Below are 22,024 nucleotides of genomic sequence, written 5' to 3'. Positions count from 1 at the left end.
ATCAAACATCACCTGTAATAAAATGCTTTTCTCTATTATTTTACTGCCTTCTGAACTCCTATAAAATGCACAGAAATGAACATCCTTTAAAAACACAGCTGGTTCTGTTCAGTGGTCCATACTTGCATCACTTTTTTTTTTTTTTTTTTTTTTTTGCCAGTCCTGGGCTTGAGTTCAGGGCCTGAGCACTGTCCTTGGACTTTCTCAAGGCTAGAGCTCTACCACTTGAGCCTCAGCACCACTTCCGGCTTTTTTTCTATGTATGTGGTACCGAGGAATTGAACCTGGGTCTTCATGCATGCTAGGCAAGCACTTTAACCACTAGGCCAAACTCCCGGCCCACACTTACATCACTTTGAATTTGATTTGCATTCCTCGTGTGCTCTACACTCAGAGCATCAGGCAGGTATGTATAATGATGTAAAGGCTGTTTGTAGTTGACATTGGTGGCTACATCCTGGGCCATCTTTGCTGCTGTAATGCTAACCATATCCCCAGGGGTATGGTAGCTAGTTTTGGTGTTCTCATAGTTCTTCCTATATTCACGATCAGACTGCAGCTTTGCCACATTCATATAGTGGACCAGTTTAGGATCATCCTGGAGGCTTCTGAAACCCACATGCTTTCCCTTTGATTTCTCATAAGCTTCTTTGTATTTATACTGCAAAGACAAAATTCAGTTAGCAAAGTTCTAGGTAATTGATAACATTAGGTGTGATGATGACATTCACACAAAAAGGCATTCAAAACATTGTGATTTTTTTGGAGGGGGGAAATGTTTTTAAAAAGGAATAACAAACACACTCCTATCCAGAAAATTTGGCATGAAAATATTTATTTCAAAGGAATACTTGAATGATAAAGTTTTTTTCTTTGCCTTGACTTCTGCATGTAGAACATATGAACATGTCATCTTCCAAATGTTAGGCCTATTCCTGGCTTCACAAGAATGTGAATTTTCCTAATCGAATACATGATTTCACTTCACAGATCTATAGCCCTTTATCAACTGCTCATCTTCCAGGATAAAGCAGCTGCAAGTGAATTAAGTAGCTGCAACAAGGTTTCTCATAAGTAAAATCTGAACCAGAAAACTGTGATCTGCTCAAGGTCTCTTGCAGCTGTGAATAGCAATGAGAAGTAGATTGAGCTATCTGAAATAGATTAAATCCTTCACATTTATGATGAAGAATTCAAATCTATCTAAATACTGTGCTCCTGCATGGATTCTTAAACCAGGATTTAGCAGGTGAAAGGACCATCCAGTAAAGTACTAGGCTTACTGAGGAGGAATAAAGAGGCACAGTGCAATTGCTAATAACAACAAAAAAAGATGAAGTTATACTATCAACTTTCACTTTGTATTTAAGCTAGAAATGTCTTTCACAGAGACATGTATTATATTCAAAACTTTGAGAAGAATGTTTCCAGCACTGCTGACCAACCCTACAAAAAAAAAAAGCTATGGAGAAAACAAAGTAGGTGTGGAGTCTCACTGGCCCTGTATCTTCTGTGAGGCTGCTACCCATGGTTTCTGTCTTCTCTTTTCTCAAATCAAGATGGTAGCCCCTAGAATAGGGAGTGTGACTGGGGACCCTGCGAGCTATGTATGCTTTTAGAAAATTTTGTTTTTCAAAAAATATCTACATGTTTATTTTTTTAATACAGACGAAGTGGATAGCTGAATCAAAACTATATGTGTTTCTTGACTATTTGTTTTTATAAAATGATACATTTCTATCACATTTTAAGTTCTAATAATATAATTGTAATGCAGGCAGTCATTTGAACTTAACATGTTAGTGTCAGTCAAGGTGTTTTCATGAAAAAAAAAATGAGGGCTGTCAGAGGGCAGTGGCAGCAAAGGTGATTTGGGCTGCGAATCACAGCAAAAGCCACTGTCAGGTTTATGACAGCTCTACCAAGTGGAGTCAACACAAGAAGAACAACAAAAATGCTGGAAAAGTGACAGGATTTCCAAACAATATTTTGTGGAGAATTTTCAAGTCATTAACTCACCATATGGCTTTCAATGAAACCATTTAAAACAAGCATACATTTGAACCCTTTTCTAAAAAGACAATGGTTCAAATTTCGCCATTTTACTCACATCACTGGCAATGTTTCTTGATGACTTGGCGGCAGTGATGGGAATTGCATCACCCAGCACATTGTTGCCCTTGGCTATTAAGTCATGCCAGTCCCGTTTATAGCAGACCTGTGATAGAAAAGCAAGGGTTGTATTAATCAGTTAAAGTGATTTAGAAACTGCTGGAATAGGTTTCATCTTTTCCAGATGTCAGCTGATAGGATCCGCTGCTGCACACACTCTTCTAGTAAAGTCATGTGGCTTTGGACACATAGACTATAGGACACTGTTCTAGATATCCACCCAGCTCTGGTCTGAACACTCACAAGAATTCCTAAAGACGGGTGAATGCACAGTTCTACAAACCGTGGTTAACTGAGGACCAATAGGAGAAAATGAAGCTGTTTAGTCTGTGAAAGGAAGGTCAAGAGAAGCACAGTGGCTACATCTAGAGGATAATAACTTTCCCCAAATGCAAAATAAAGTAGAAATTCTAAGGGAATAATCAACGGGTTTGGCATACAGAAGAATGTTAAAACCCATGGAGCTATCCTACCTTTCAAAGGCCAACTGAAAAGTTCAGAAGCACATCAGGGGATATGCTCTGTAGGTCAAGGTACTGTCTTATTCTAAAATTCCATTCTTTTATTGTCACAAGTTGTTTTCCCTCCTAAAGAGCCTACTTACGTCACTTATATTGTAAGCATTACACTTGGCCTGGAGAAATTGTGGAAGATCAGGACTCAGAGTATACTTATGTTTCACATCTTCTCCTTTGGCTTTGTATAAAATCTGCAATACACAGACACAAAAATAAAGTGCATTACACGTCATGCAAAAAGGGAAATCCATCAATTACAGGCTTAAATGAGTTTTTCCAAGCTCAATCCCCATCATTTCTTTTTTTTTTTTTTTTTGCCAGTCCTGGGCTTGACTCAGGGCCTGAGCACTGTCCTTGGACTTTCTCAAGGCTAGAGTTCTACCACTGGAGCCTCAGCACCACTTCCGGCTTTTTTCTATGTATGTGGTACCGAGGAATCGAACCCGGGTCTTCATGCATGCTAGGCCAGCACTTTAACCACTAGGCCAAACTCCCGGCCCCAATCCCCATCATTTCTATGGACAAAAAGCATCAAGAACATACATTTTATTGTTTTTTGAAAGCACTGTATTAGCAATGCATTAAAAGGGAAAAAATTCTTAATAGAAAACTTGGGTTTTCTATTAACTATAAAGGAAATCCCAATATAAAATCCTAAAACAACAGAATTCACCAAAGCTAGATACATTTGTTCTTTGCCAATAGCATTAAAAGCTCCTAATTTTTTGTTTTGGTTTTTATGTTCTTTTATTTTGGAGTTTTTACATTTAGAAAGGAGATGGTGGTTAATTTTTTAACTTATGTTAAAAAGTTTCAATTATAATTGCATCAGTGAAACTATATAATATTTTCTTCATACCTGAAGGTATTTTATAGGAACTCAAAGCTTATATCAAAAGGTTTAACACTTTATATTTACACTATTTTGTTAATTTAAAAATTATTCATCCTTGCTGGGGATGGTGGCTCATGCCTGTAATCCTAGCTACTCATGAGGCTGAGATCTGAGGATCATGGTTCAAAGCCAGCTCTGGCACTAAAAACCAAGAGATTCTTATCTCCAATTAATTACTAGAAAATGGGAAGTGGGGCTGTGGCTCCAGGGGTGGGTTGGTAGCCTTGAGCTGAAAAGCTCAAAGACGATGCCCAGGCCCATAGTTCAAGCCCCATGACCCACAAAAAAATAAATAAATTATGAATCCTTTTACTCAAAGTCATCAAAGTATATAGAGATTTAAAAAGTTTTCAATCTTTTAACTTTAATTTTATTGTCAAGGTGTTGCACTGAGGGGTTACAGGTACACATGTAAGGTATTGAATATACATCTTGTCAAACATTGTTACCCTCTCTCCTTTTCCTCCCATGTTCCCTCCCCCTCCAATGATTTGTAAAGTTCATTTCTAACAGTGTCATGTGAATGTCACTGTTGTATTGGTTCTTCCTTTGTCTCATTATTTGGTTGTTCCCTTTCGTTCCCCAAATCAGATAAATGTATATATAAGACACAGATAGACTTTATTGTACCCTCATTTCAATAACAGAAAACAAATTCTATTTCAAAACCTAGAATGAGCCAGTCACTTCCTGAAAGAGACTTCCAATCTAATTTGTCATTTAGTATGTTCCTTAGAGGTGAACTAAATGGAGTGTTGATACAGTAGTGTGTATACTTGAGTTCTTCTCCTTTTTTGGGGGGGATAGGTTAGGGGGCTGGACCTCAGAGCCTAGGTGCTGTTCCAAAGCTCTATTACTCAAGGCTAGTCCTTTACCTCTTTGAGTTACAAATCTACTCCTGGTTTTTGAGTGGCTAATTAGAGATAAGAGGCTCATAGGGACATTTCTGCCTGAAGTACCTAGGTGTCAATATTCAGATAAGGAATATTAATGACTATGTGATTCCAGGCTAAGCAAATGGTAATGAAATGTATATATTCCACACCTGAGAATTTGAGAAGATAAGGGAATGACATTTTGTCAGTTCTACCATTTCATATGAACTAAAAATGTGATGTGAACACTCTGAACCTGATTTTCCTAAACTAGAAATAGTGGTGCTAGTAGGTAAAATGGTATGAATTAGTGAGTTATACAAACTGTATTCAATAGTACCTGGATATAGTCAGAACTATATAATGCTCTCAGAGCACTTACTAACATGTATCAATAGATTTGTGTACATTAATATAGAGTTGACTGAAGTGAAACAAAGTAAAGATTATGACACTTTCAAAAATAAATAAAATTGTCAACAACATTAGCCAGAGCATATACACTGCCCTTGGGAGGCTAGAAGACAAACCTTGTCTCCACCAAGACAACCATTTCAAATGAATCAGTGAGTATTAATTCTGAGGAGCAAACACATTCATTTGTGTTCTTTTCTCATTTTGTCATATATGAAAAGCAAGTGTCAATCAACTTAGTATTAAACAATGAATTTGCCACAAGGAGTATGTGATTTAGGCTAAATTTGGTGTGTGTATATGCCTGTATGTGTACATGTAGGATTAGAACTTTTTGCAGGCTACAGGGAAGGTACAGTTGATAATATCAACTTAGTACAAGAGCATGAGTTCTTGAATCTAATCCTTACCACCATTACCCCAAACTCAACAAAGAATATAACTGTTTATACTGTGCCAAATATATCCAAAATAACAAACTCTCTCTTTAAGACACTCTTCAAGGCAGCCAAAATATTATTTTTATTCCTTGTTGGTACCTTATACATGTTTGGCTTTCCTCCTCAGCTGCTGCTTTACCCCTTGAGCCACGCTCTTGTTCAACCTTTTTTCTGGTTATTTCAAAGATGGAATCTCATAGACTTTTCTACCAGATAGGCTTCACCCTCTTGAGTAGCTAGTATTGTGGGCACGAACCACCCAGTGCCCAGATGGAAAATGTTTTTCAAGAAAGGTTAAAATTCTTTTTGCTACCTTCGGTTTAAAAAGTATGGTTTGTTATGTTACATGCAGAAAATAATAAGTTTAAAATAAAAACATACTTCTCTGAAGAAGTATTGAGCTGATTCTAGGCATTTTTTTATTGTCAGGGTAATTTATAGAGGGGTTACAGTTACATTCTCCATATAGTAGGTGCATTACTTCTCACACACTGATACTCCTTCTCATGTTTTAGTCCCCATTTATCCTCCAGCCCTCCCAATCATCTTGTTTCCCCCCACTTCCCTTTCCTATTTTGAATAAACAGCCCTCCCAAATAAATTGCCCTCCCTCTCTTTTTATACTCACATCACTGATTTGCTGTGTGTTCTGCTTGGCCTGGACCATCACTGGGGAGTCCACGATGCTGGTGAATTTAAGAGTGTCTGGATGTTGCCTGTACTTCTTCTCATTCAGGGCCTCACCTGCCCTTTTCACTTTTTCTTGGTCAAGGCTGCCAATCGGTATCCAGCCAATGCCCTTCATCCAAGTGTTGTAGTCTTCCTTGTAGGCATTCTATGGCAATGGGGAAAAAGAAGAATGATGGGATGGCAGGCCCAGAATGGGGGGAGGCTGCTCTTGTGGGAGGCATGGCACTTACGTCACTCTGGATGTGCATCATGTTTTTAGACAATTCCAGATCCATGGCATCAGGCAGGTAGGTGTAGTGATGAAGAGAATGCTTATAGTTGGCATTGCTGATGACGTCCTGAGCTTTCTTGGCAGCTACAACATTGAACATGTCATGGGGGGTATTATATTTGGTTTTTGTCTTTTCATAGTCTTTTTTATATTCCCGGTCAGACTGTATTTTAGCCACGTTCATGTAGTGAACCAGTTTAGGATCATCTTGGAGACTTTGGAAACCAACCATTTTCCCTTTAGCTTTCTCATAATCTTTTTTGTACTGAACCTGTTGGAAACAAAAGATAAGCATGTTTTAGAGTGCAGTTTTTAAGGTGCAAGTTTTTAAATGTCATTTTCAAGATTTTACTGAATAATGGGGCCATGATTCAAATTCAGCAACCCAGAATTTATCATGTATCAATAATCAATAAGCTATTCACTTGTATAAGGAGTCATTCCTCGTTACTGATAGAGGACCGGCTCCAGACCTCCTGGCCTTGCAGACATCAAAATCATGCCTAAATGAGTCCCTGAGCAAAATGACATAGTACTTGCTTATAGCCTATGCATAGTCTCATGTATACCTTAAATCATTTCTAATTATTAAATACCTCATACATATAAATGGCACATAAATAGTAAAGAAACAAAATGGTCTGTATGTGTTCCATACATATGTAATTTTTTTAATCTTTTTCTTGCCAGTCCTCAGGGCCTGAGCACTGTCTTTGGGCTTTCTCAAGGCTAGGACTCTACCACTTGAGCCACAACACCACTTCTAGCTTTTGCTGTGTATGTGGTCCCAAGGAATCAAACCCAGGACATGCTAGGCAAGCACTCTACCACTCTACCACCCTTTTAGCCCCTAAAAACTATTTTTGATCTACAGTTTGTTGGATCTGTAGATACAGAATTGAAGTATGTTCAGGACCATATGTAGTTTGAGATACAGCCTGGTAAAATAAAAATGTTATTTATAACTCTTTTGAATGTCCACAGTTACTTTTGCAGCCAATGAAGATGGACTGGGACTGTTACCATAATTCGTATCTGTGACAAGGTAAATACACCTTTGAAATATACTTTTCAAAGTTCTTTTGCACATAGTTACTGGAAAAGAATGAAAAGATAAATATGTTACAGGCTGTGTCTATGACATTAGACTGCTAGAGTTCCACATAGTTGCTTATATTCTTAGTCTAAGAATTTTTATAGTTGTAGAATTTTCAAGAGTCCTTGGCTATTCAAAGGGAGGCCTAGAGCCAGTAGTACACACTGATTAGAGGTAAGAGATTAGACTTCTGAAGGGAGACTTGGAGAAGAGCTTAGGACATAAGCAGAGACACAAGGAAATATGATGGTATTTGGAACACAACATGGCTGAAAGAAATACTATAGAGGGGCTGGGAGTTTGACCTAGTTGTTAAAGTGCTTGCCTAGCATGTATGAAGACCTGGGTTCGATTCCTTGGTACCACATACATAGAAAAAAAGCCAGAAGTGGTGCTGAGGCTCAAGTGGTAGAGCTCTAGCCTTGAGAAAGTCCAAGGACATTGCTCAGGCCCTGAGCGCAAGCCCAGGACTGGCAAAAAAAAAAAAAAAAAGAAATACTATAGAGAAATAATGTTAGTGAGAAATTCTGTGTGGGAGAGCTTTTCAGAATTTGGACATTTGTTATTTAATTAGATTCACATCTGTGCAATGTAACTTTCATTTCGACCAGTAATATTGTGTTTTGGGTTTTTTTTTTTTTTTTTTTTTTTTTAGAATTTTCTGGGAAGTCAGAAAGAAAGTATTGGCTCATGCCTGAGTCACATAAAAAGAAAAAGAAAATCTATCAGAGCCAGCCATGCAACAAGAAGGGGACACTAAAACAGTGACTACCCATTATACTAGAGGTATAGTGGTGATCACAGCTGCCTTCTAAAAGCAAACCTTCAGAGGAACTGCAGACACTGTGAGGAAAGGGACTTTGATTCCTATAGGACAAAAGGCAGGGCCCTAGCTGATATCATTACCATATCAAAGAGCAAGATGATCTCAGTCCATTTCCAGGTGAACATGGTAAGAAATAAAATTCTTAATGTCAGGGCCGGGAGTTTGGCCTAGTGGTAGAGTGCTTTCCTAGCATGCACGAAAACCCAAGTTCAATTCCTTGGTATTACATACATAAAAAAAGCCAGAAGTGGTACAGTGGCTCAAAAGGTAGAGCTCAGGCCTTGAGAAAGCTCCAGAACAGTGCCCAGGCCCTAAGCTCAAAACCAGGACAGGCAAAAAAATATTCTTAACATCAGTGGAAACTAATCACTATTAGCTGCTGTGACACTTGAAACCAATGCTTTCATCAATTGAAGTAAAGGGAAGGAGAAAGACAAAGAAATCACACAAACTGAGGTATGGGATAAAATTTTACCATCAGGAGGCCATTATAACTTAAATGGTAAATTGCTTATTTCCTTAAAAGAGAAAAAATATGAATTTGTATGGAAATCTAGATGATACTTTTAAACTCTTGGTTAATATGAGGACTAATTACTGGAAAATTATAATAGTTTTGTCCTCCAAGAAAATTCAAATCTGTTTAGAAAATTTTCCTTCTTTTTTATTGTATTTTATTGTCGGGATAATGTATAGAGGGTTTACAGTTACATTTGTCAGGTAATGGGTACATTACTTCTCAAATTTTGATACCCCTTCTCTTGTTTTTGTCCCAGTTTTCCTACCCCTACCTCCTCCCAATCATCTTCTAGAAAACTTTCTTCCTAGAGTATAGTTTTCAGTGAGACTTGCTTCCAATCAGGGATAGCAGATGAATCATGAGTAACCCATCAGGCCCCAACTCACCCACCTACATTACACATGGGACCCCAAGGTGGACTTACATCACTTGCAGCCTGCCTGGCAGCTTTGGCAGCCTTGATGGGAATGGCATCAATTCTCAGATCATATCCCTTCTTGCTCAAATCTTTCAAGTCTGCTTTGTACATATTCTGAAAAAAAATGCCATCAGAGCTTAACCGCAAGGCCACATTAGTGAAGATGGACTACATACACACATAAGCCCAACTCTACACACATACCTCACTAATATTGTAGGCATTGACTTTGGCTTGGATGAATTGTGGCAGGTCTGCTGGCAGGTTGTATTTGTGCAGAATTTCTTCTCCTTTGGCTTTGTAATTGACCTAGAAGAGAAATGGTTAATAGGCAAAGAATAGAGAAACATTTCATGAACAAGAAAGCATTTTTAGCCAGGCTCGGTGGCTCATGCCTGTAATCCTAGCTACTCAGGAGGCTGAGATCTGAGGATCATGGTTCAAAGCCAGCCTGGCACTAAGTCTGTGAGACTCTTATCTCCAATGAGAAGTGGGGCTTCAGGGGTAGGGCAGTAGCCTTAAACTGAAGAGCTCAGGAACAGTGCCCAGGCCCAGAGACCAAGCACCATGACCCACAAAAAGAAAGAAAGAAAAAAAAAAGAAAGGAAGAAAGGAAGGAAGGAGAGAGAGAGGGAGGAAGGGAGGGAGGGAGGGAGGGAAGGAAGGAAACAAGGAAGGAAGGAAGGAAGGAAGGAAGGAAGGAAGGAAGGAAGGAAGGAAGGAAGAAATTTTAGAGTGGAGTATCTTTCCAAAGGAAAGTCTCTTTGCCCTGCCCCCATATTCATCTGCAAACATCTGTGGGTATTTAAGGTCATTTATGTGCAAGTTCCTATCAGCATGCTGCTTAAGTCAGTAAATATCTCTTGGCATGCACACAGGATGTCTGAACCAAGGTAAAGATAGCTAGGGAAGTGATCTGATAAAAACATTAATCTGCATGCTGGCGGGGTTGTGGAGAAAAAGGAACCCTACTGCACTGCTGGTAGGATTGTAATCTAGTTCAGCCACTCTGGAAAGCAGTGTGGAGGTTTCTTAAAGAACTGAAAATTGACCTTCCCTACGATCCCGCCATACCACTTCTGGGCATCTACCCTGAACATCATAACCCAAGATATGGTAAGGACACCTGCTCAGCTATGTTCATCTCTGCACTATTCACAATAGCCAGGCGATGGAAACAATGCAGATGCCCTACTGTAGATGAATGGATATAGAAAATGTGGGATATATATACATATATATATACATATATATACATATATATATATACACAATGGAATTCTACATAGCCAACAGACAAGATAAAATATTGGCATTTGCAGGGAAGTGGATGAATACAGAGCGAATCATGTTGAGTGAGACAAGTCAAGACCAAAGGAACAAAAGGTGCATGGTATCCTTAATATGTGGCTATTAGATCCAAACAGTACAAGAGCGAGGACTCAATATTTGCATACCCAATGCTATGGACATGGTATTGGAAATACAAACACAACTACATAGACATAAAAATCTATGCCTCTATAGGCATAATGTTTTATTACATAGATTCATATGTATCTATGACATACAAACCCTCAGCCTAATTTTGATTATGTTCTAAAAACTAAGTGCCAGTGATTGTATATAGAGATTCCCTTCTTGAATATTTGTTTGTTAAACATATCATTTGAAATATGATGTAAAAATCAAAGTTAATAAATTATTTCAAAAATATTAATCTGCAGAATCTTGCTTGAGGATAGAAAAGGCTGATGGGTTGGAGTAAACTAGCCACCTTGCTTACACTTTGTGGAAGATTAAAGAGACTTAGGGATAGTTTATACTATATAGAATATAGTTTATACTATATAGAACAGTTGGAGAATTATATAATTGCTTATGTAAATGAACTGTTTAGACTGTGAAATAATTGCAATAGCATGATTTTATAAAAAAATTCAACTCCTGAAAACTCCAACAAATCTTTTCCTTTAAACTTGATCAGGACATTAAAATATTTGTATTAATTATTATTAAAATATACACAGGATGAACACTTACATCACTCTGCTGGGCCTGGTTAATTTTGGATTGTACTATAATTGGAGCATCTTCAATTGGGGTAAACTTGAGTGTGTCCGGATGTTGGCGATACTTTTTCTATTTGGTGAATCAAAAAGAGAAAATTATATATTTTTCACTGAAGACTAACATTCATCCAAATCCTCAAAATGTAATTTGGACTTTAAAAGAGTAAAAATCTATTTATTAAAATATGACAGTATAAAAATACAAATACCTTGATTGATTTGAATGAGAAAGGAGCACATTACAAAAGCCAATCTTTTCAAATTGATTTACTTATGGAAGAGTTAGAATAGAGACCCATTTGTCTTTCAGGAGCCAGACATACACTATTCCTTGATTTCTTGCACAAGGTGTTGGCTCCCAGCTAGGCTGAAGCCACAAACATCACAGAGTTCTTAAAAGGAGCACAGTAAAGCAGGCAAGGAGATTCTGTGTATATTTGTATGAAACTCATGGGTTCACCCCACCAGCAACTGAGGAAAGATGCCTCCCAATTAAGGGAGGAGCAGCTAAGGATGTAGACAACAGCCAGGAATGATGGATGACTGAGATGGAGAGGTCCTGCTTTGCTGACTTTGCTGGCATTCACATTATAGTTACCAATAAACATTAAAGAGGCAAAGAAGGGGTACTGTGGAAAGGTGTACCAGCTGGGAACCAGCAACACTGAGCTCTAAGTAATCCTATATTCTACTCTACTTTCCCAGTCCTCATTCTTGATGCGTATCATACAATCCCAGTTTTACATATAGGGCATTGTCACTTTATCAGCTTCAGACTTTTGAAAATAAGCAATCCAGAAAAAAAATTTCTTCTGAAAAAGCTCCCAAACTGTGTTCATTGGAACAAAATAAAAACACAAAATAACAAGAGGCATAAAACCTGGCACATGGAAGCCATGCCTTCTTTAAGACCTCTGTCTATCAAGTAGTTAAGTCACCCTCCTTGAACACACAGTCAGCTGAGAACAGTGGGTTTTCAGCTGCTGGTGACTGTAGACAGCCAAGGCTCTAAAATCCTCAAGATATTTTTTTTTAGGACTTACTACTAAGTAATTTATGTAACTTCTACAGAATCATCAAGACTATCATGTAAGTTATATTTTTTCAAAGATGGCAACTGCATTGCTAACAATCACCCCAAACAGGAAATAATCTGTACACCACTAACCATCTAAGAGAACATCAACATACTCTATGTCCATAAAAGGGAAGAACACTAATTTTTTTAAATGAATGAATGACAGGTATAGGCATGGATAACCTCAGAAACATCCTATGAAGCAAAAAAAAATATTTACAAACAATAAAACTCAAGAAGACAGGGCTGGGAGTTTGGCCTAGTGGTAGAGTGCTTGCCTAGCCTGCACAAAGACCCGGTTTCAATTCCTCGGCACCACATACATAAAAAAAAAAGCTGGAAGTGGTGCTGAGGCTCAAGTGGTAGAGCTCTATCCTTGAGAAAGTCCAGGGACAGTGCTCAGACCCTGAGCTCAAGCCCAGGACTGGCAAAAACAAACAACAACAACAAAAAAAACCTTAAGAAGACAGAAAGTAGATCAGCAATTGTGGGGAGGGTGGTCTGAGCATGGGAAAAGTAACTTTTTTTTCAGGACACTTCTTTGAACACTACTAACATTTTAAGTTCATTTTCTGTGCTAAAGGCTGCATAATTATATGAATTTATTAAAACTTGTAAGGGTGTCCACTTAAAATTGCTGATAGGTAAATTATAGCTTTTTATAAAGTTGTTACAATATTTCTATTTCAAATGTTTAGCATGAGTGATTGCAGATAATGTACAAGAGTATGCTTGTCTGTCACTCATTCAAATGGTGTTTTCTTTTGTTCTCATGAATTAGGATCATGGAATGTAGCAGAAAAGGAAAGTATCCCCTTTTTGCTTTGAGCGGGGCTTTGAGAGTCTTAATACACTCCCAAGCCTCTGTGACAAAGCCTATGGACTTACCTCATTAAGGATATCAGTAGCTCGTTTTACCTTTTCCATTTCTAAAGACCCAAAAGGCATCCAGCCACAGCCTTTCATCCAGCTGTTGTAGTCAGCTTTGTATTCCACCTAAAACACCAAGAAGAAAATGTACATGTCTGTTCTCAGGGTCATCCTTATTATTTAAAATTATTAGTTTTACTCATTTCTTTTTTTATAAAAAAAACTTCCTAGCAGGTCTATTACTCCATATATGGAAATTATTTTATACAATTTTATGAGATTTTTTTGAGCAGCCCCAAGATTTTTCTTTTCTCTTTATGAGTGTACAGTCCAGTTTGTCCTTATTTCCTGTGCAGTGGAAGTATGTAGAATTCTAAATTTAACCCAGAAAAGGCTTATTTTGAAGAATCAATTACTGTATTCAGATGTCCCAGTGTAAGATGTTCATTACCTAAAACTTCAAATATTATGTTTTCATGGTTAAATTAGACTTGAAGCTCACAATGAAGGCAAATAATTGCCCATTTTCTAATTAGATAAGATTTGGTAGTCATTTTTCCTAATTGCTTTGTATACACTGAACTTATGTATGTATACAGCTATATTTCAAGAGATTTTTACAATAGTTGTACTTGTTAATTTGTTTAAGGAGCAGTTATTTTTTAGAACTGGTCTTATGTAGGAGACAATTATTTCTTATTTAGTAGACAGTTATTTGTTTATTAAAATTATGAGTCATTTTTGCTGTTTGTCCATAGCTAATATAAAGACAAATTTTAGACATAAAATTCAAAGAGTTAATCTTTAGTGTGGAATAATAATAAAAGGAAAGCATTCAATCCCTGCCCTTGCAAGGTTTACCATCTACTGGAGATGAATAATCTAGCAGAGGAGGGCAATAGCTCAAAAGCTGTATGCATATGGCCATGTGGGAAGAGGCTAAGCAAAATGAATAGATTTATCCTTGTGGTTGTTTTTCATGTTCTATCTGAAGCTATTTCTTTACTCTTTTTTTCCTCTTCTTTTTCTTTCTCCTATGGTTTATCCTCTGTTGCTGTATCTGACTTTGGTACTTGGTATACTGTATATACATTTATTTGTTTCTTTGAATTGGGGAAGGGAAGAGAAGGGGGAAACAAGATGATGAGTCAAAGGACAAAGGATGAACCAGCATAATAGCAATATCCACAAGACACAAGTATGTTGGAAATGAACTTAGCATGGTGCACTTAATGGTCATACATGTTGCTTTTGTTGGAATTTCTTTCTTTTTTTGGCCAAATTATATTCCCTTCTTTATTTATTGTTATTTATAACTTCATCTTTTAATGGCTATGTAGGCTGATTTTACCTTTTAGATATTATGAATAATGTTACTATGATAACCAGCAGATGAATGTTGCTTCAAAAGTCTTCCTTTTATTTCTTATGAGAACATGCCCAGTATTTCTTAAGAGAATATGCCCGGAAGCAAAAATGGCATATGATTTTTTGAATTTCAGGACCTGCTTGCTTACACACAGAGGATACCATACAGATACCTGTGAGAAGTCAGAAACCTTCTCAACTAAGAAAGCCTTTTTAGTTTCTATATTTGAAAGAAGGAGTAAAGCTGGACACTAGTGACTCATGCCTGTAATCTGAAGCTACTAAGGAAGCTGAGGATCACGGTTCAAAGCCAGCCCAAGGAGGAAAATCCTTAAGTCTTCTATCTCCAATTAACCACCAAAAACCTGGAAGTGGAGCTGTGGCTCAAATGGTAGAGTGTTACCCTGGAGCACAAAAGCTCAGGACCAGTGCTCAGGCCCCACGTTCAAGTCCCAGACCTGGCACAATAACAGCAACATCAAAAAATCAAGCGGGAGTAGAGAAAAGCCAGTCACTCACGTCACTCTGTAGTGCATATGCCTTCTTGGCAAGGTCCACATGGATGCTATCAGGTGGGTAGCTGTAGTTGTGCAAGACATGTTTATAATCCACATCACTGACCATTGCCTGAGACTTCTTAGCTTGAGTGACTTGAAGCATATCAAGTGGAGCCGTATAGATGGTTTTTGACTTTTCGTAGTCTTTTCGATATTCACGCTGTGGTAGGAAATGAGCATTTAATACAAATGTGGTATGAAGGAATTGAACCCAAGTCTTTGTGTATGCGAGGCAAGCACTTTTACCAGTAGGCCAAACTCCTGCCCCCACCCCATGGATTTTTCAAAAGCAAAATACATACAATGTAGATGAAGAGATAGAAACATTTGAAACGTTTTGCCCCCAAATGTGCTTCTATCTCACACACCATTGAAATCCTCTAGAAAATCATGTCTGCACAGATCCTCCCAAAACATCTGGATCAAATATTAACTGTAAGAGTGGTTGGGAGTTTGGCCTAGTGGTAGAGTGCTTGCCTAACATGCATGAAGACCTGGGATCGATTCCTTGGTACCACCTATATAAAAAAACAAAACAAAACTGGAAATGGTGCTGTGGCTCAAGTGGTACAGTTCTAGCCTTACGAAAGCCCAAGGACAAATGCTCAGGCCCTGCGTTCAAGCTCCAGGACTGTCAAAAAAAATAGTGACAACAGACATAAGGAACTGGTCAAAGCTTCTATTTCATCCAGGGGTTATTTTAAAACATGATTTCAAAAGTGGCAAGTGGCACTGTGGCTCAAGGGGTGGGGCAGTAGCTTTGAGCTGAAGAGCTCAAGGACAATGCCCAGGCCCAGAGTTCAAGTCCCATGCCTGCTAGCTCTCATGTATTGTTTCTGTTGATGAAAACTTTTCAAGTTTTCCAATCAGGATGTATTTTGTAATTAGTGAAAAATCACATGGAAGTCATTTTATACCATTGATTTACTTCTCAGAATTATCTTCTGAGCTTTCCAGAGTAATTTTTACTTATTTTATTTTATTGTTGGGGTAATGTATAGAGGGGTTACAGTTACACTCATCAGGTAGTGGGTGCAGTACTTCTTGCATATTGATACCCAGAGTCATTTTTAAATGACAGTTACTGAATTTCCAACCTATTATATCTTGGACAGTACATGAGCCCCACTGAGAACCGAAAAGGTATTTTTTTATTCCCAAGTTTAATTTTAGTAACAATTTAATAGGAGCTTCAGACTGCTGCAGTTATACAACCTCAGGGGACCAAAGTTTGTGAAACAGATCCATGAAAGTAGCCCTGTGTACTGTGTTCTCATAACCCAAATGTCCTGGCCGGGCCTCAGGAGGCACCTTCATTGGCAGGTATTCTGGAATGTTTATTCATGGTGCTAATTAGGCTGAATTCCCTGTTTCATTATTATCAACCTACCTCAACAGAGAAAAATAATTCTGACCAGTTTCCTTTATAACAACTATAAAACTACCTTCTTTTGTTTGTAACTAGTCAAGTGTTAGTGACCCAAGCCAGCAAAGAGAGAGATACATTGCAACCTTTGTAGTGATTTCCTTTGCAAATGATTGGATCAGTTAACTTAGGGATCTTGAGCTACTTCCCTATATTTTCGTGGATAATCATGGTTACTGAATTAATTTAGCATTTAATTATAAAATCTAGACCTTCATGAAAATAAGAAATAGAAACTCACTATAGAACATTTTAAAAGTTTTTTTATTAATTACAAGAAACTAATAAATCAATGGCACATCAGTAAATGGTATGTGGAAGTGTTAACTGAATTGTTTTCATTTTTTTTTTTTTTGGTTTTGTTCAAATAAGAAGATACATCTCAATGCAGACAAAGTATTGCTAAACATCCGAAAGCCTTTAAAAGATGCCATAAGGGGGATGGGAATGTAGTCTAGTGATAGAGTGCTTGCCAAACATGCACAAAGCCCTGTGTTCGATTCCTTGGTACCATATACACAGAAAATGCTAGAAGTGGTACTGTGGCTCAAGTGGTAGAGTGCTAGCCTTGAGAAAGCTCCAGGACAGTGCCCAGGTCCTGAGTTCAAACCCCAGGACTGGCAAAAAAAAGATTCCTTTACCTTGGACATTATATGAGCATAAGACAACTGACAATGTCTTTCATGATTAACAAGTATTTATGAATTTATCTTGTGCCTCATGTTCTAAGGCATTGGTGGCAAGATAAAAAAATGATAAAGCTACATATGACATCAACAGGAGCTGGAGCCTTCTTGAATAGAGAAGGGCCAAGGATCCAGTAAACTAGTAAACTGTGTCTGTGATAGACAAGGAAGAAGATGTGTACACATCATTATATGATATGAACACATGATTAAAATTAATGATGCAAATTTATGTTGAACACTGTTATAGGATCTGCTAAGTCTTATTTAAGGTGTGTGTGTATGCACTGGTCCTGGGGCTTGAATTCAGGGCCTGGGCATACTGTCACGGCTATAAGTCTACCACTTCAGTGACAGCTTCATTTCCACCCTGTTTTTTTATTCTATTGCCTTTTTAAATCTTTTTGGTGCAAGTCCTGGGGCATGAACTTAGGACCTAAGCTCTGTCCCGAGCTTCCTTTGCTCAAGGCAAGTGCTCTGCCACTTGAGCCACTTCTGGCTTTTCTGTGTAGTTTACTGGAGATGAGTCTGACAGACTTTCCTGTCTAGGCTGGCTTCCAAAGGTAGTTTAAATATCATTTAAAAGTGTTAATAAAAGTGATTGCATATAGAGATTCCCTTCTTGAATACTTGTTTGTTAAACATGACATTTGAAATATGATGTAAAAATCAGTGTTAATAAAATCTTTAACAAAAAGTGATTTTTTGCTGAGTATGGTGGCTCATGCCTGTAATCCTAGCTTTTCAGGAGGCTGAGATCTGAGGATCGAAATTCAAAGCCAGCCTGGGCACTAAAGACTGGGAGACTCTTATTTCCAGTTAACCACTAGAAAACCACAAGTGCCAGTAGCCTTGAGCTGAACAGCTCAAGGACAGCGCTCAGGCTCACAGTTCAAGCCCTATGACCAACAACAACAAAGGTTGTTTTTTTTTTTCATTTATGTTAAAATATCTGGTAATGTTTTCTAAGAGATTTTGAGAACAACTGATGTATTAAATATTAATGTACACCATTTTTTCTTTTGCAATTCCTGGGACTTGAACTCAGGGCCTGAACACTGTCCTTGGGTTAGAGTTTTCACTTGAGTCACCCACCATTTCTGGCTTGCTTTTTTCTATGTATGTGGTACTAAGGAAACGAACCTGGATCTTCCTGCATATTAAGTAAGCACTCTACCACTAGGCCAATGCATAATTTGAAAAGTGAACTGTACTTCAAGCTACACTCAATAATACTTATCTCTATAATATGAGATATACAAGATCCTGAAAAGTCATTCTAGTTTCAGGCTCTTTTCAGGAAATTCTTGTGAACAGGATTGGGCCAATAGATATACATTTTTTTCCAGTTATGGGGCTTGAACTCAGGGCCTTGGCACAGCCCCTGAGCCTTTGTGCTCAAGGCTAGTTCTCTACCACTTGAATCCACAGTGCCACTTCCAGTGAGTAGTTGGAGATACGTCTCACTTTCTTGCCCAGGCTGGCTTCAAACCACAATGCTCAGCCTCCTGAGTAGCTTATAGGTGTAAGCCACCAGCACCCAGCAATCCCCAATCCTTTTATATATTATATCACCACCACTACTGTCCCCTGAAACCCAAATTTCCACCCCTGTTCCACCCCCTCCAAGCATATTACCAGGAATACCGTCTTGAAACTAAGATGGACACTCACATCACTCTGGTTTTTGGCCGTCTTCAGGGAGTGCAGCATCTTGGGGTCATCATTAATGCTGAGGGCTCCAATCATCTTTCCTTTGTTTTTCTCATAGTCTTTCTTGTACATCACCTGCAAAGACATCACTCATGACGGATGCTGCCCAGCAGGCAGTGTCCCGAGGCCCCCCTGCACAGACCCACAGCCACACTCACATCGCTGGCGTTCTTGCTGTTGGCTTTGGCTGCCAACAGGGGAATGGCATCCACTTTAATGTCAAACTTCTTAGCTTTGCTCTTCTCCCAGTCTTGCTTGTAGACATTCTGGACAGGACCATTTCAGCAAAGGAATTTTTAAAATCAATATTGAACACAGAATAATACATAAAATACTAATTTTTTTTAGTCTGTGTGTGTGTTTCCTATGCTGGGGCGTTGAACTCAAGATCTCTTACTCTTGACTAACCTTTGTCCCATTTCAATGTTAGTACTCTACAAGACTGGCATATACAATATGGCAAATAGCAAGATATTTTTCCCTTCATGCCAGTGCTGGGGCTTGAAATCAGAGTTTCATGCCCTTGCTTTACTTTTTGCTCCAGGATAGCACTTTACCCTTTGAGATACACCTCCATGTCTAGCTTCTTTAGCTTGGTAACAGGAGAGACGAGTCTCTTAGATATGTCTGCCCAGGCTAGCTTTGAAACTCTATCTTAAGATCTCAGCTTCCTGGGTAGCTAGGATTGCAACTATGAATCACTAGCACTTGTTTTTATTTTTTGTTATGTTTAAGTTGTTGTACAAATGACTTGTCATGCAATAGTTTACAAACGCAATATATCCTTGATCAATGTCACTCTTTTCAACATTCTCACCTGTTGGTACACAGTCTTTTTGAATTCATATGTAATTTAGACAATAGGAATATGATTTAATTTTTTTCTGTCATCTAGTCTCTTCTTCCCTTAGTGGGAAAAAGAATGGGAATATTTCATCCTCTTTTGAATGTTGAGAGCATTGTAAAAACTATTACCTTTGTATATAAAGAAAAATTCATGGATAGGAAAGAGGGAAAACAAGATGAGGGGTGGGGGTGGAGGGGAGGGAAATGGGGTCCTAGACAGGTGGAAGGGTATCTATGTATGTGAATTAATGTACCTTCTGTCTGGCAAATATCATGTAACCCTTCTATTCATTACAATAAAAATATATGAAAAAAAAAGAAAAATTGAAAACAACAACAATCACTTAAAGAAGGTGACATGTAATGTTTGCATGAAAGTGAGCTTGAAAACTACAGTTATTGGGAGCAGGGTAAATGAAGAAACTGAGAATAATAGCAGGTGTCAAGGAAAATGGATCCTGCTTGCTAAGTAAGAGTCTTAAGAGTACGTAGGCCTTAAATCTCCATTTTCACAATGTCTTAGTTTATTTATATAGCTCTTGATTCTATCTCTTTCTTGCTGTTGTTTTGTGCTAGTTCTAGACTTGAGCTCAGGGCCACGGTCACTGTCTCTGAGCTTTATTCTCTTCTTTTGCTCAAGGTTAGTGCTTTGCCACTTAAAGCACAGCTCTATCTCCAGCTTTTTAGTGTCTAGTTGGACAGAAGAGTCTTATAAACTGTCCTGCTTGGGTTACCTTTAAATCACAATCCTCAGATCTCTCAGCCTTCTAAGTAGCTAGGATTACAGACATGAACCACTGGTGCCTATCTGATTATGTATTTTTAAACACACAATCTCCTTTCTTCACACACACCAAACAGGCACCTGTGGCTTTGGTACTTACATCACTCAGGTTATAGGCATTGACCCTGTGTTGAATAAACTCAGGAGCATCTGCTGGTACATTGCACTTGAATTTCTCGCCTTCATGCTTTGCTTTGTAGTTCAGCTGAAAAACAGTGAAGCACATTGCTTTGAGTTGAATGTGTCCACCAAGCTTCACGTGTTGGAAACAATCCCCCAAGTCATCTATCAATGGCTTTTTGAGAAGTGGGATCTTTGGGAAGTGATTGAGCCTTGAAAGCATTGTCCTGCTGAATGGATTAATCCACTCATGCATTAGTAGGCAAATGGGTAATTCTAGGAGTGGCTTTGTTATGAAAATGACCCAGCTGGCTGGCTTGATCTGTGCTACCACATGATGTCTTCTTCCCAGCATTTTATAATGCAGCAAGAAGCTATCTCTGTATGCAAGCATCATACCTAGACTCCAGAACCATGAAGTGGATAACCCTTTATTGTTTATAAATCATTTTATCTCAAGTGTTTTCCCATAGCAACTGAAAATGGACATACATAGATATCCAACAGCTCCGATACATATGTGTGTATGTACTTAAGTCATTAGTACTAAGAAAAGTACTTCAGGGAGGTACACAATGCTATCAAAGTTAGAATAGGTTCTGAATTCTTACTCTCTCTTTCAGGGCTTGTGGTATAACAAGATTTTGGGGGGCTGCTATTTAATTGCTTAGGGACACACATATCTGATTAATGCCACTACTATGTGCCTGAAGGGAATGGAAATTCCCTGAACTATGAAAGTCTATGATGATAGTGGCAACAAAATAATGATAATTCTAAAGATGTTTAAACAGTCAAAATTTTAAACATGGAACTTAATGTTTTAGAAAAGGCAATATTAGGGAGAGGCAAGGGAGTGCATAGAAATAAGGAGGTACTGTTTTGTAGCTAAAGGCACAAAGCACAAGATTGAGAAGAATTGTACCTTAAGAGCATCAAAGATAGAGTACAGGGCCTAACCAGACAACAAGAATGTTAGGGACAGATGTTGTGTGCACAGCCATATATTCTTCTGCAGTTTGCTAAGGTCAGCTTTCTCAGTGACATCTGTGCTTACTGTTCTCTACTGCGCCATAGAGCATGAACAGGTTCGGAAATGTATATGGGAATGGATACCACGAATGTCTGGCGTCCATGCTATTCTTGCTCTTATTAATTATAGATGAGCCTATCTGCATGACTCATTTTACATTAGGAACAAATGTATCTTTCCTTACTCTATCTTAAGAGTGTGATAGTCTTTTATGCTTGGCTATATCGTTACCTTGCTCCTCTCAGCAGAATCAGCGAGGTAAAATATAGAGGTCCCCCCAAACCTATTGAATATGTATTAATAGGGTCACCAAGTGATCTTATGAATGGGAATGTT

At 38.3% G+C, this 22,024-nt stretch overlaps 1 protein-coding gene across 4 annotated transcripts in view; it reads right to left on the bottom strand.

Annotated features, from left to right (window-relative positions):
- Positions 1 to 22,024, bottom strand: part of Neb (nebulin) — a 207,758-nt gene that overhangs the window by 147,690 nt on the left and 38,044 nt on the right. For all 4 annotated transcript variants that reach the window (XM_090343110.1, XM_090343109.1, XM_090343111.1 and 1 more), the window contains exons 23-35: positions 20,636 to 20,740; positions 19,064 to 19,171; positions 18,867 to 18,980; positions 15,043 to 15,240; positions 13,174 to 13,281; positions 11,179 to 11,277; positions 9,340 to 9,444; positions 9,142 to 9,249; positions 6,235 to 6,546; positions 5,943 to 6,149; positions 2,777 to 2,881; positions 2,111 to 2,218; positions 350 to 661 (exon numbers count right to left, since the gene is read on the bottom strand). In XM_090343110.1, coding sequence (XP_090199236.1) covers positions 350 to 661; positions 2,111 to 2,218; positions 2,777 to 2,881; positions 5,943 to 6,149; positions 6,235 to 6,546; positions 9,142 to 9,249; positions 9,340 to 9,444; positions 11,179 to 11,277; positions 13,174 to 13,281; positions 15,043 to 15,240; positions 18,867 to 18,980; positions 19,064 to 19,171; positions 20,636 to 20,740 — 1,989 coding nt within the window. The remainder of the gene's footprint in view (positions 1 to 349; positions 662 to 2,110; positions 2,219 to 2,776; positions 2,882 to 5,942; positions 6,150 to 6,234; positions 6,547 to 9,141; positions 9,250 to 9,339; positions 9,445 to 11,178; positions 11,278 to 13,173; positions 13,282 to 15,042; positions 15,241 to 18,866; positions 18,981 to 19,063; positions 19,172 to 20,635; positions 20,741 to 22,024) is intronic.

This window comes from Megascapheus bottae, chromosome 12, assembly GCF_031878675.1.
Source record: "Megascapheus bottae isolate mThoBot1 chromosome 12, mThoBot2.hap1, whole genome shotgun sequence".
NCBI classification, from domain to species: Eukaryota; Metazoa; Chordata; class Mammalia; order Rodentia; family Geomyidae; genus Megascapheus; species Megascapheus bottae.
The sequence above is the reverse complement of the archived record's forward strand: the minus strand, read 5'-3'. Positions and strand labels throughout refer to the sequence as shown.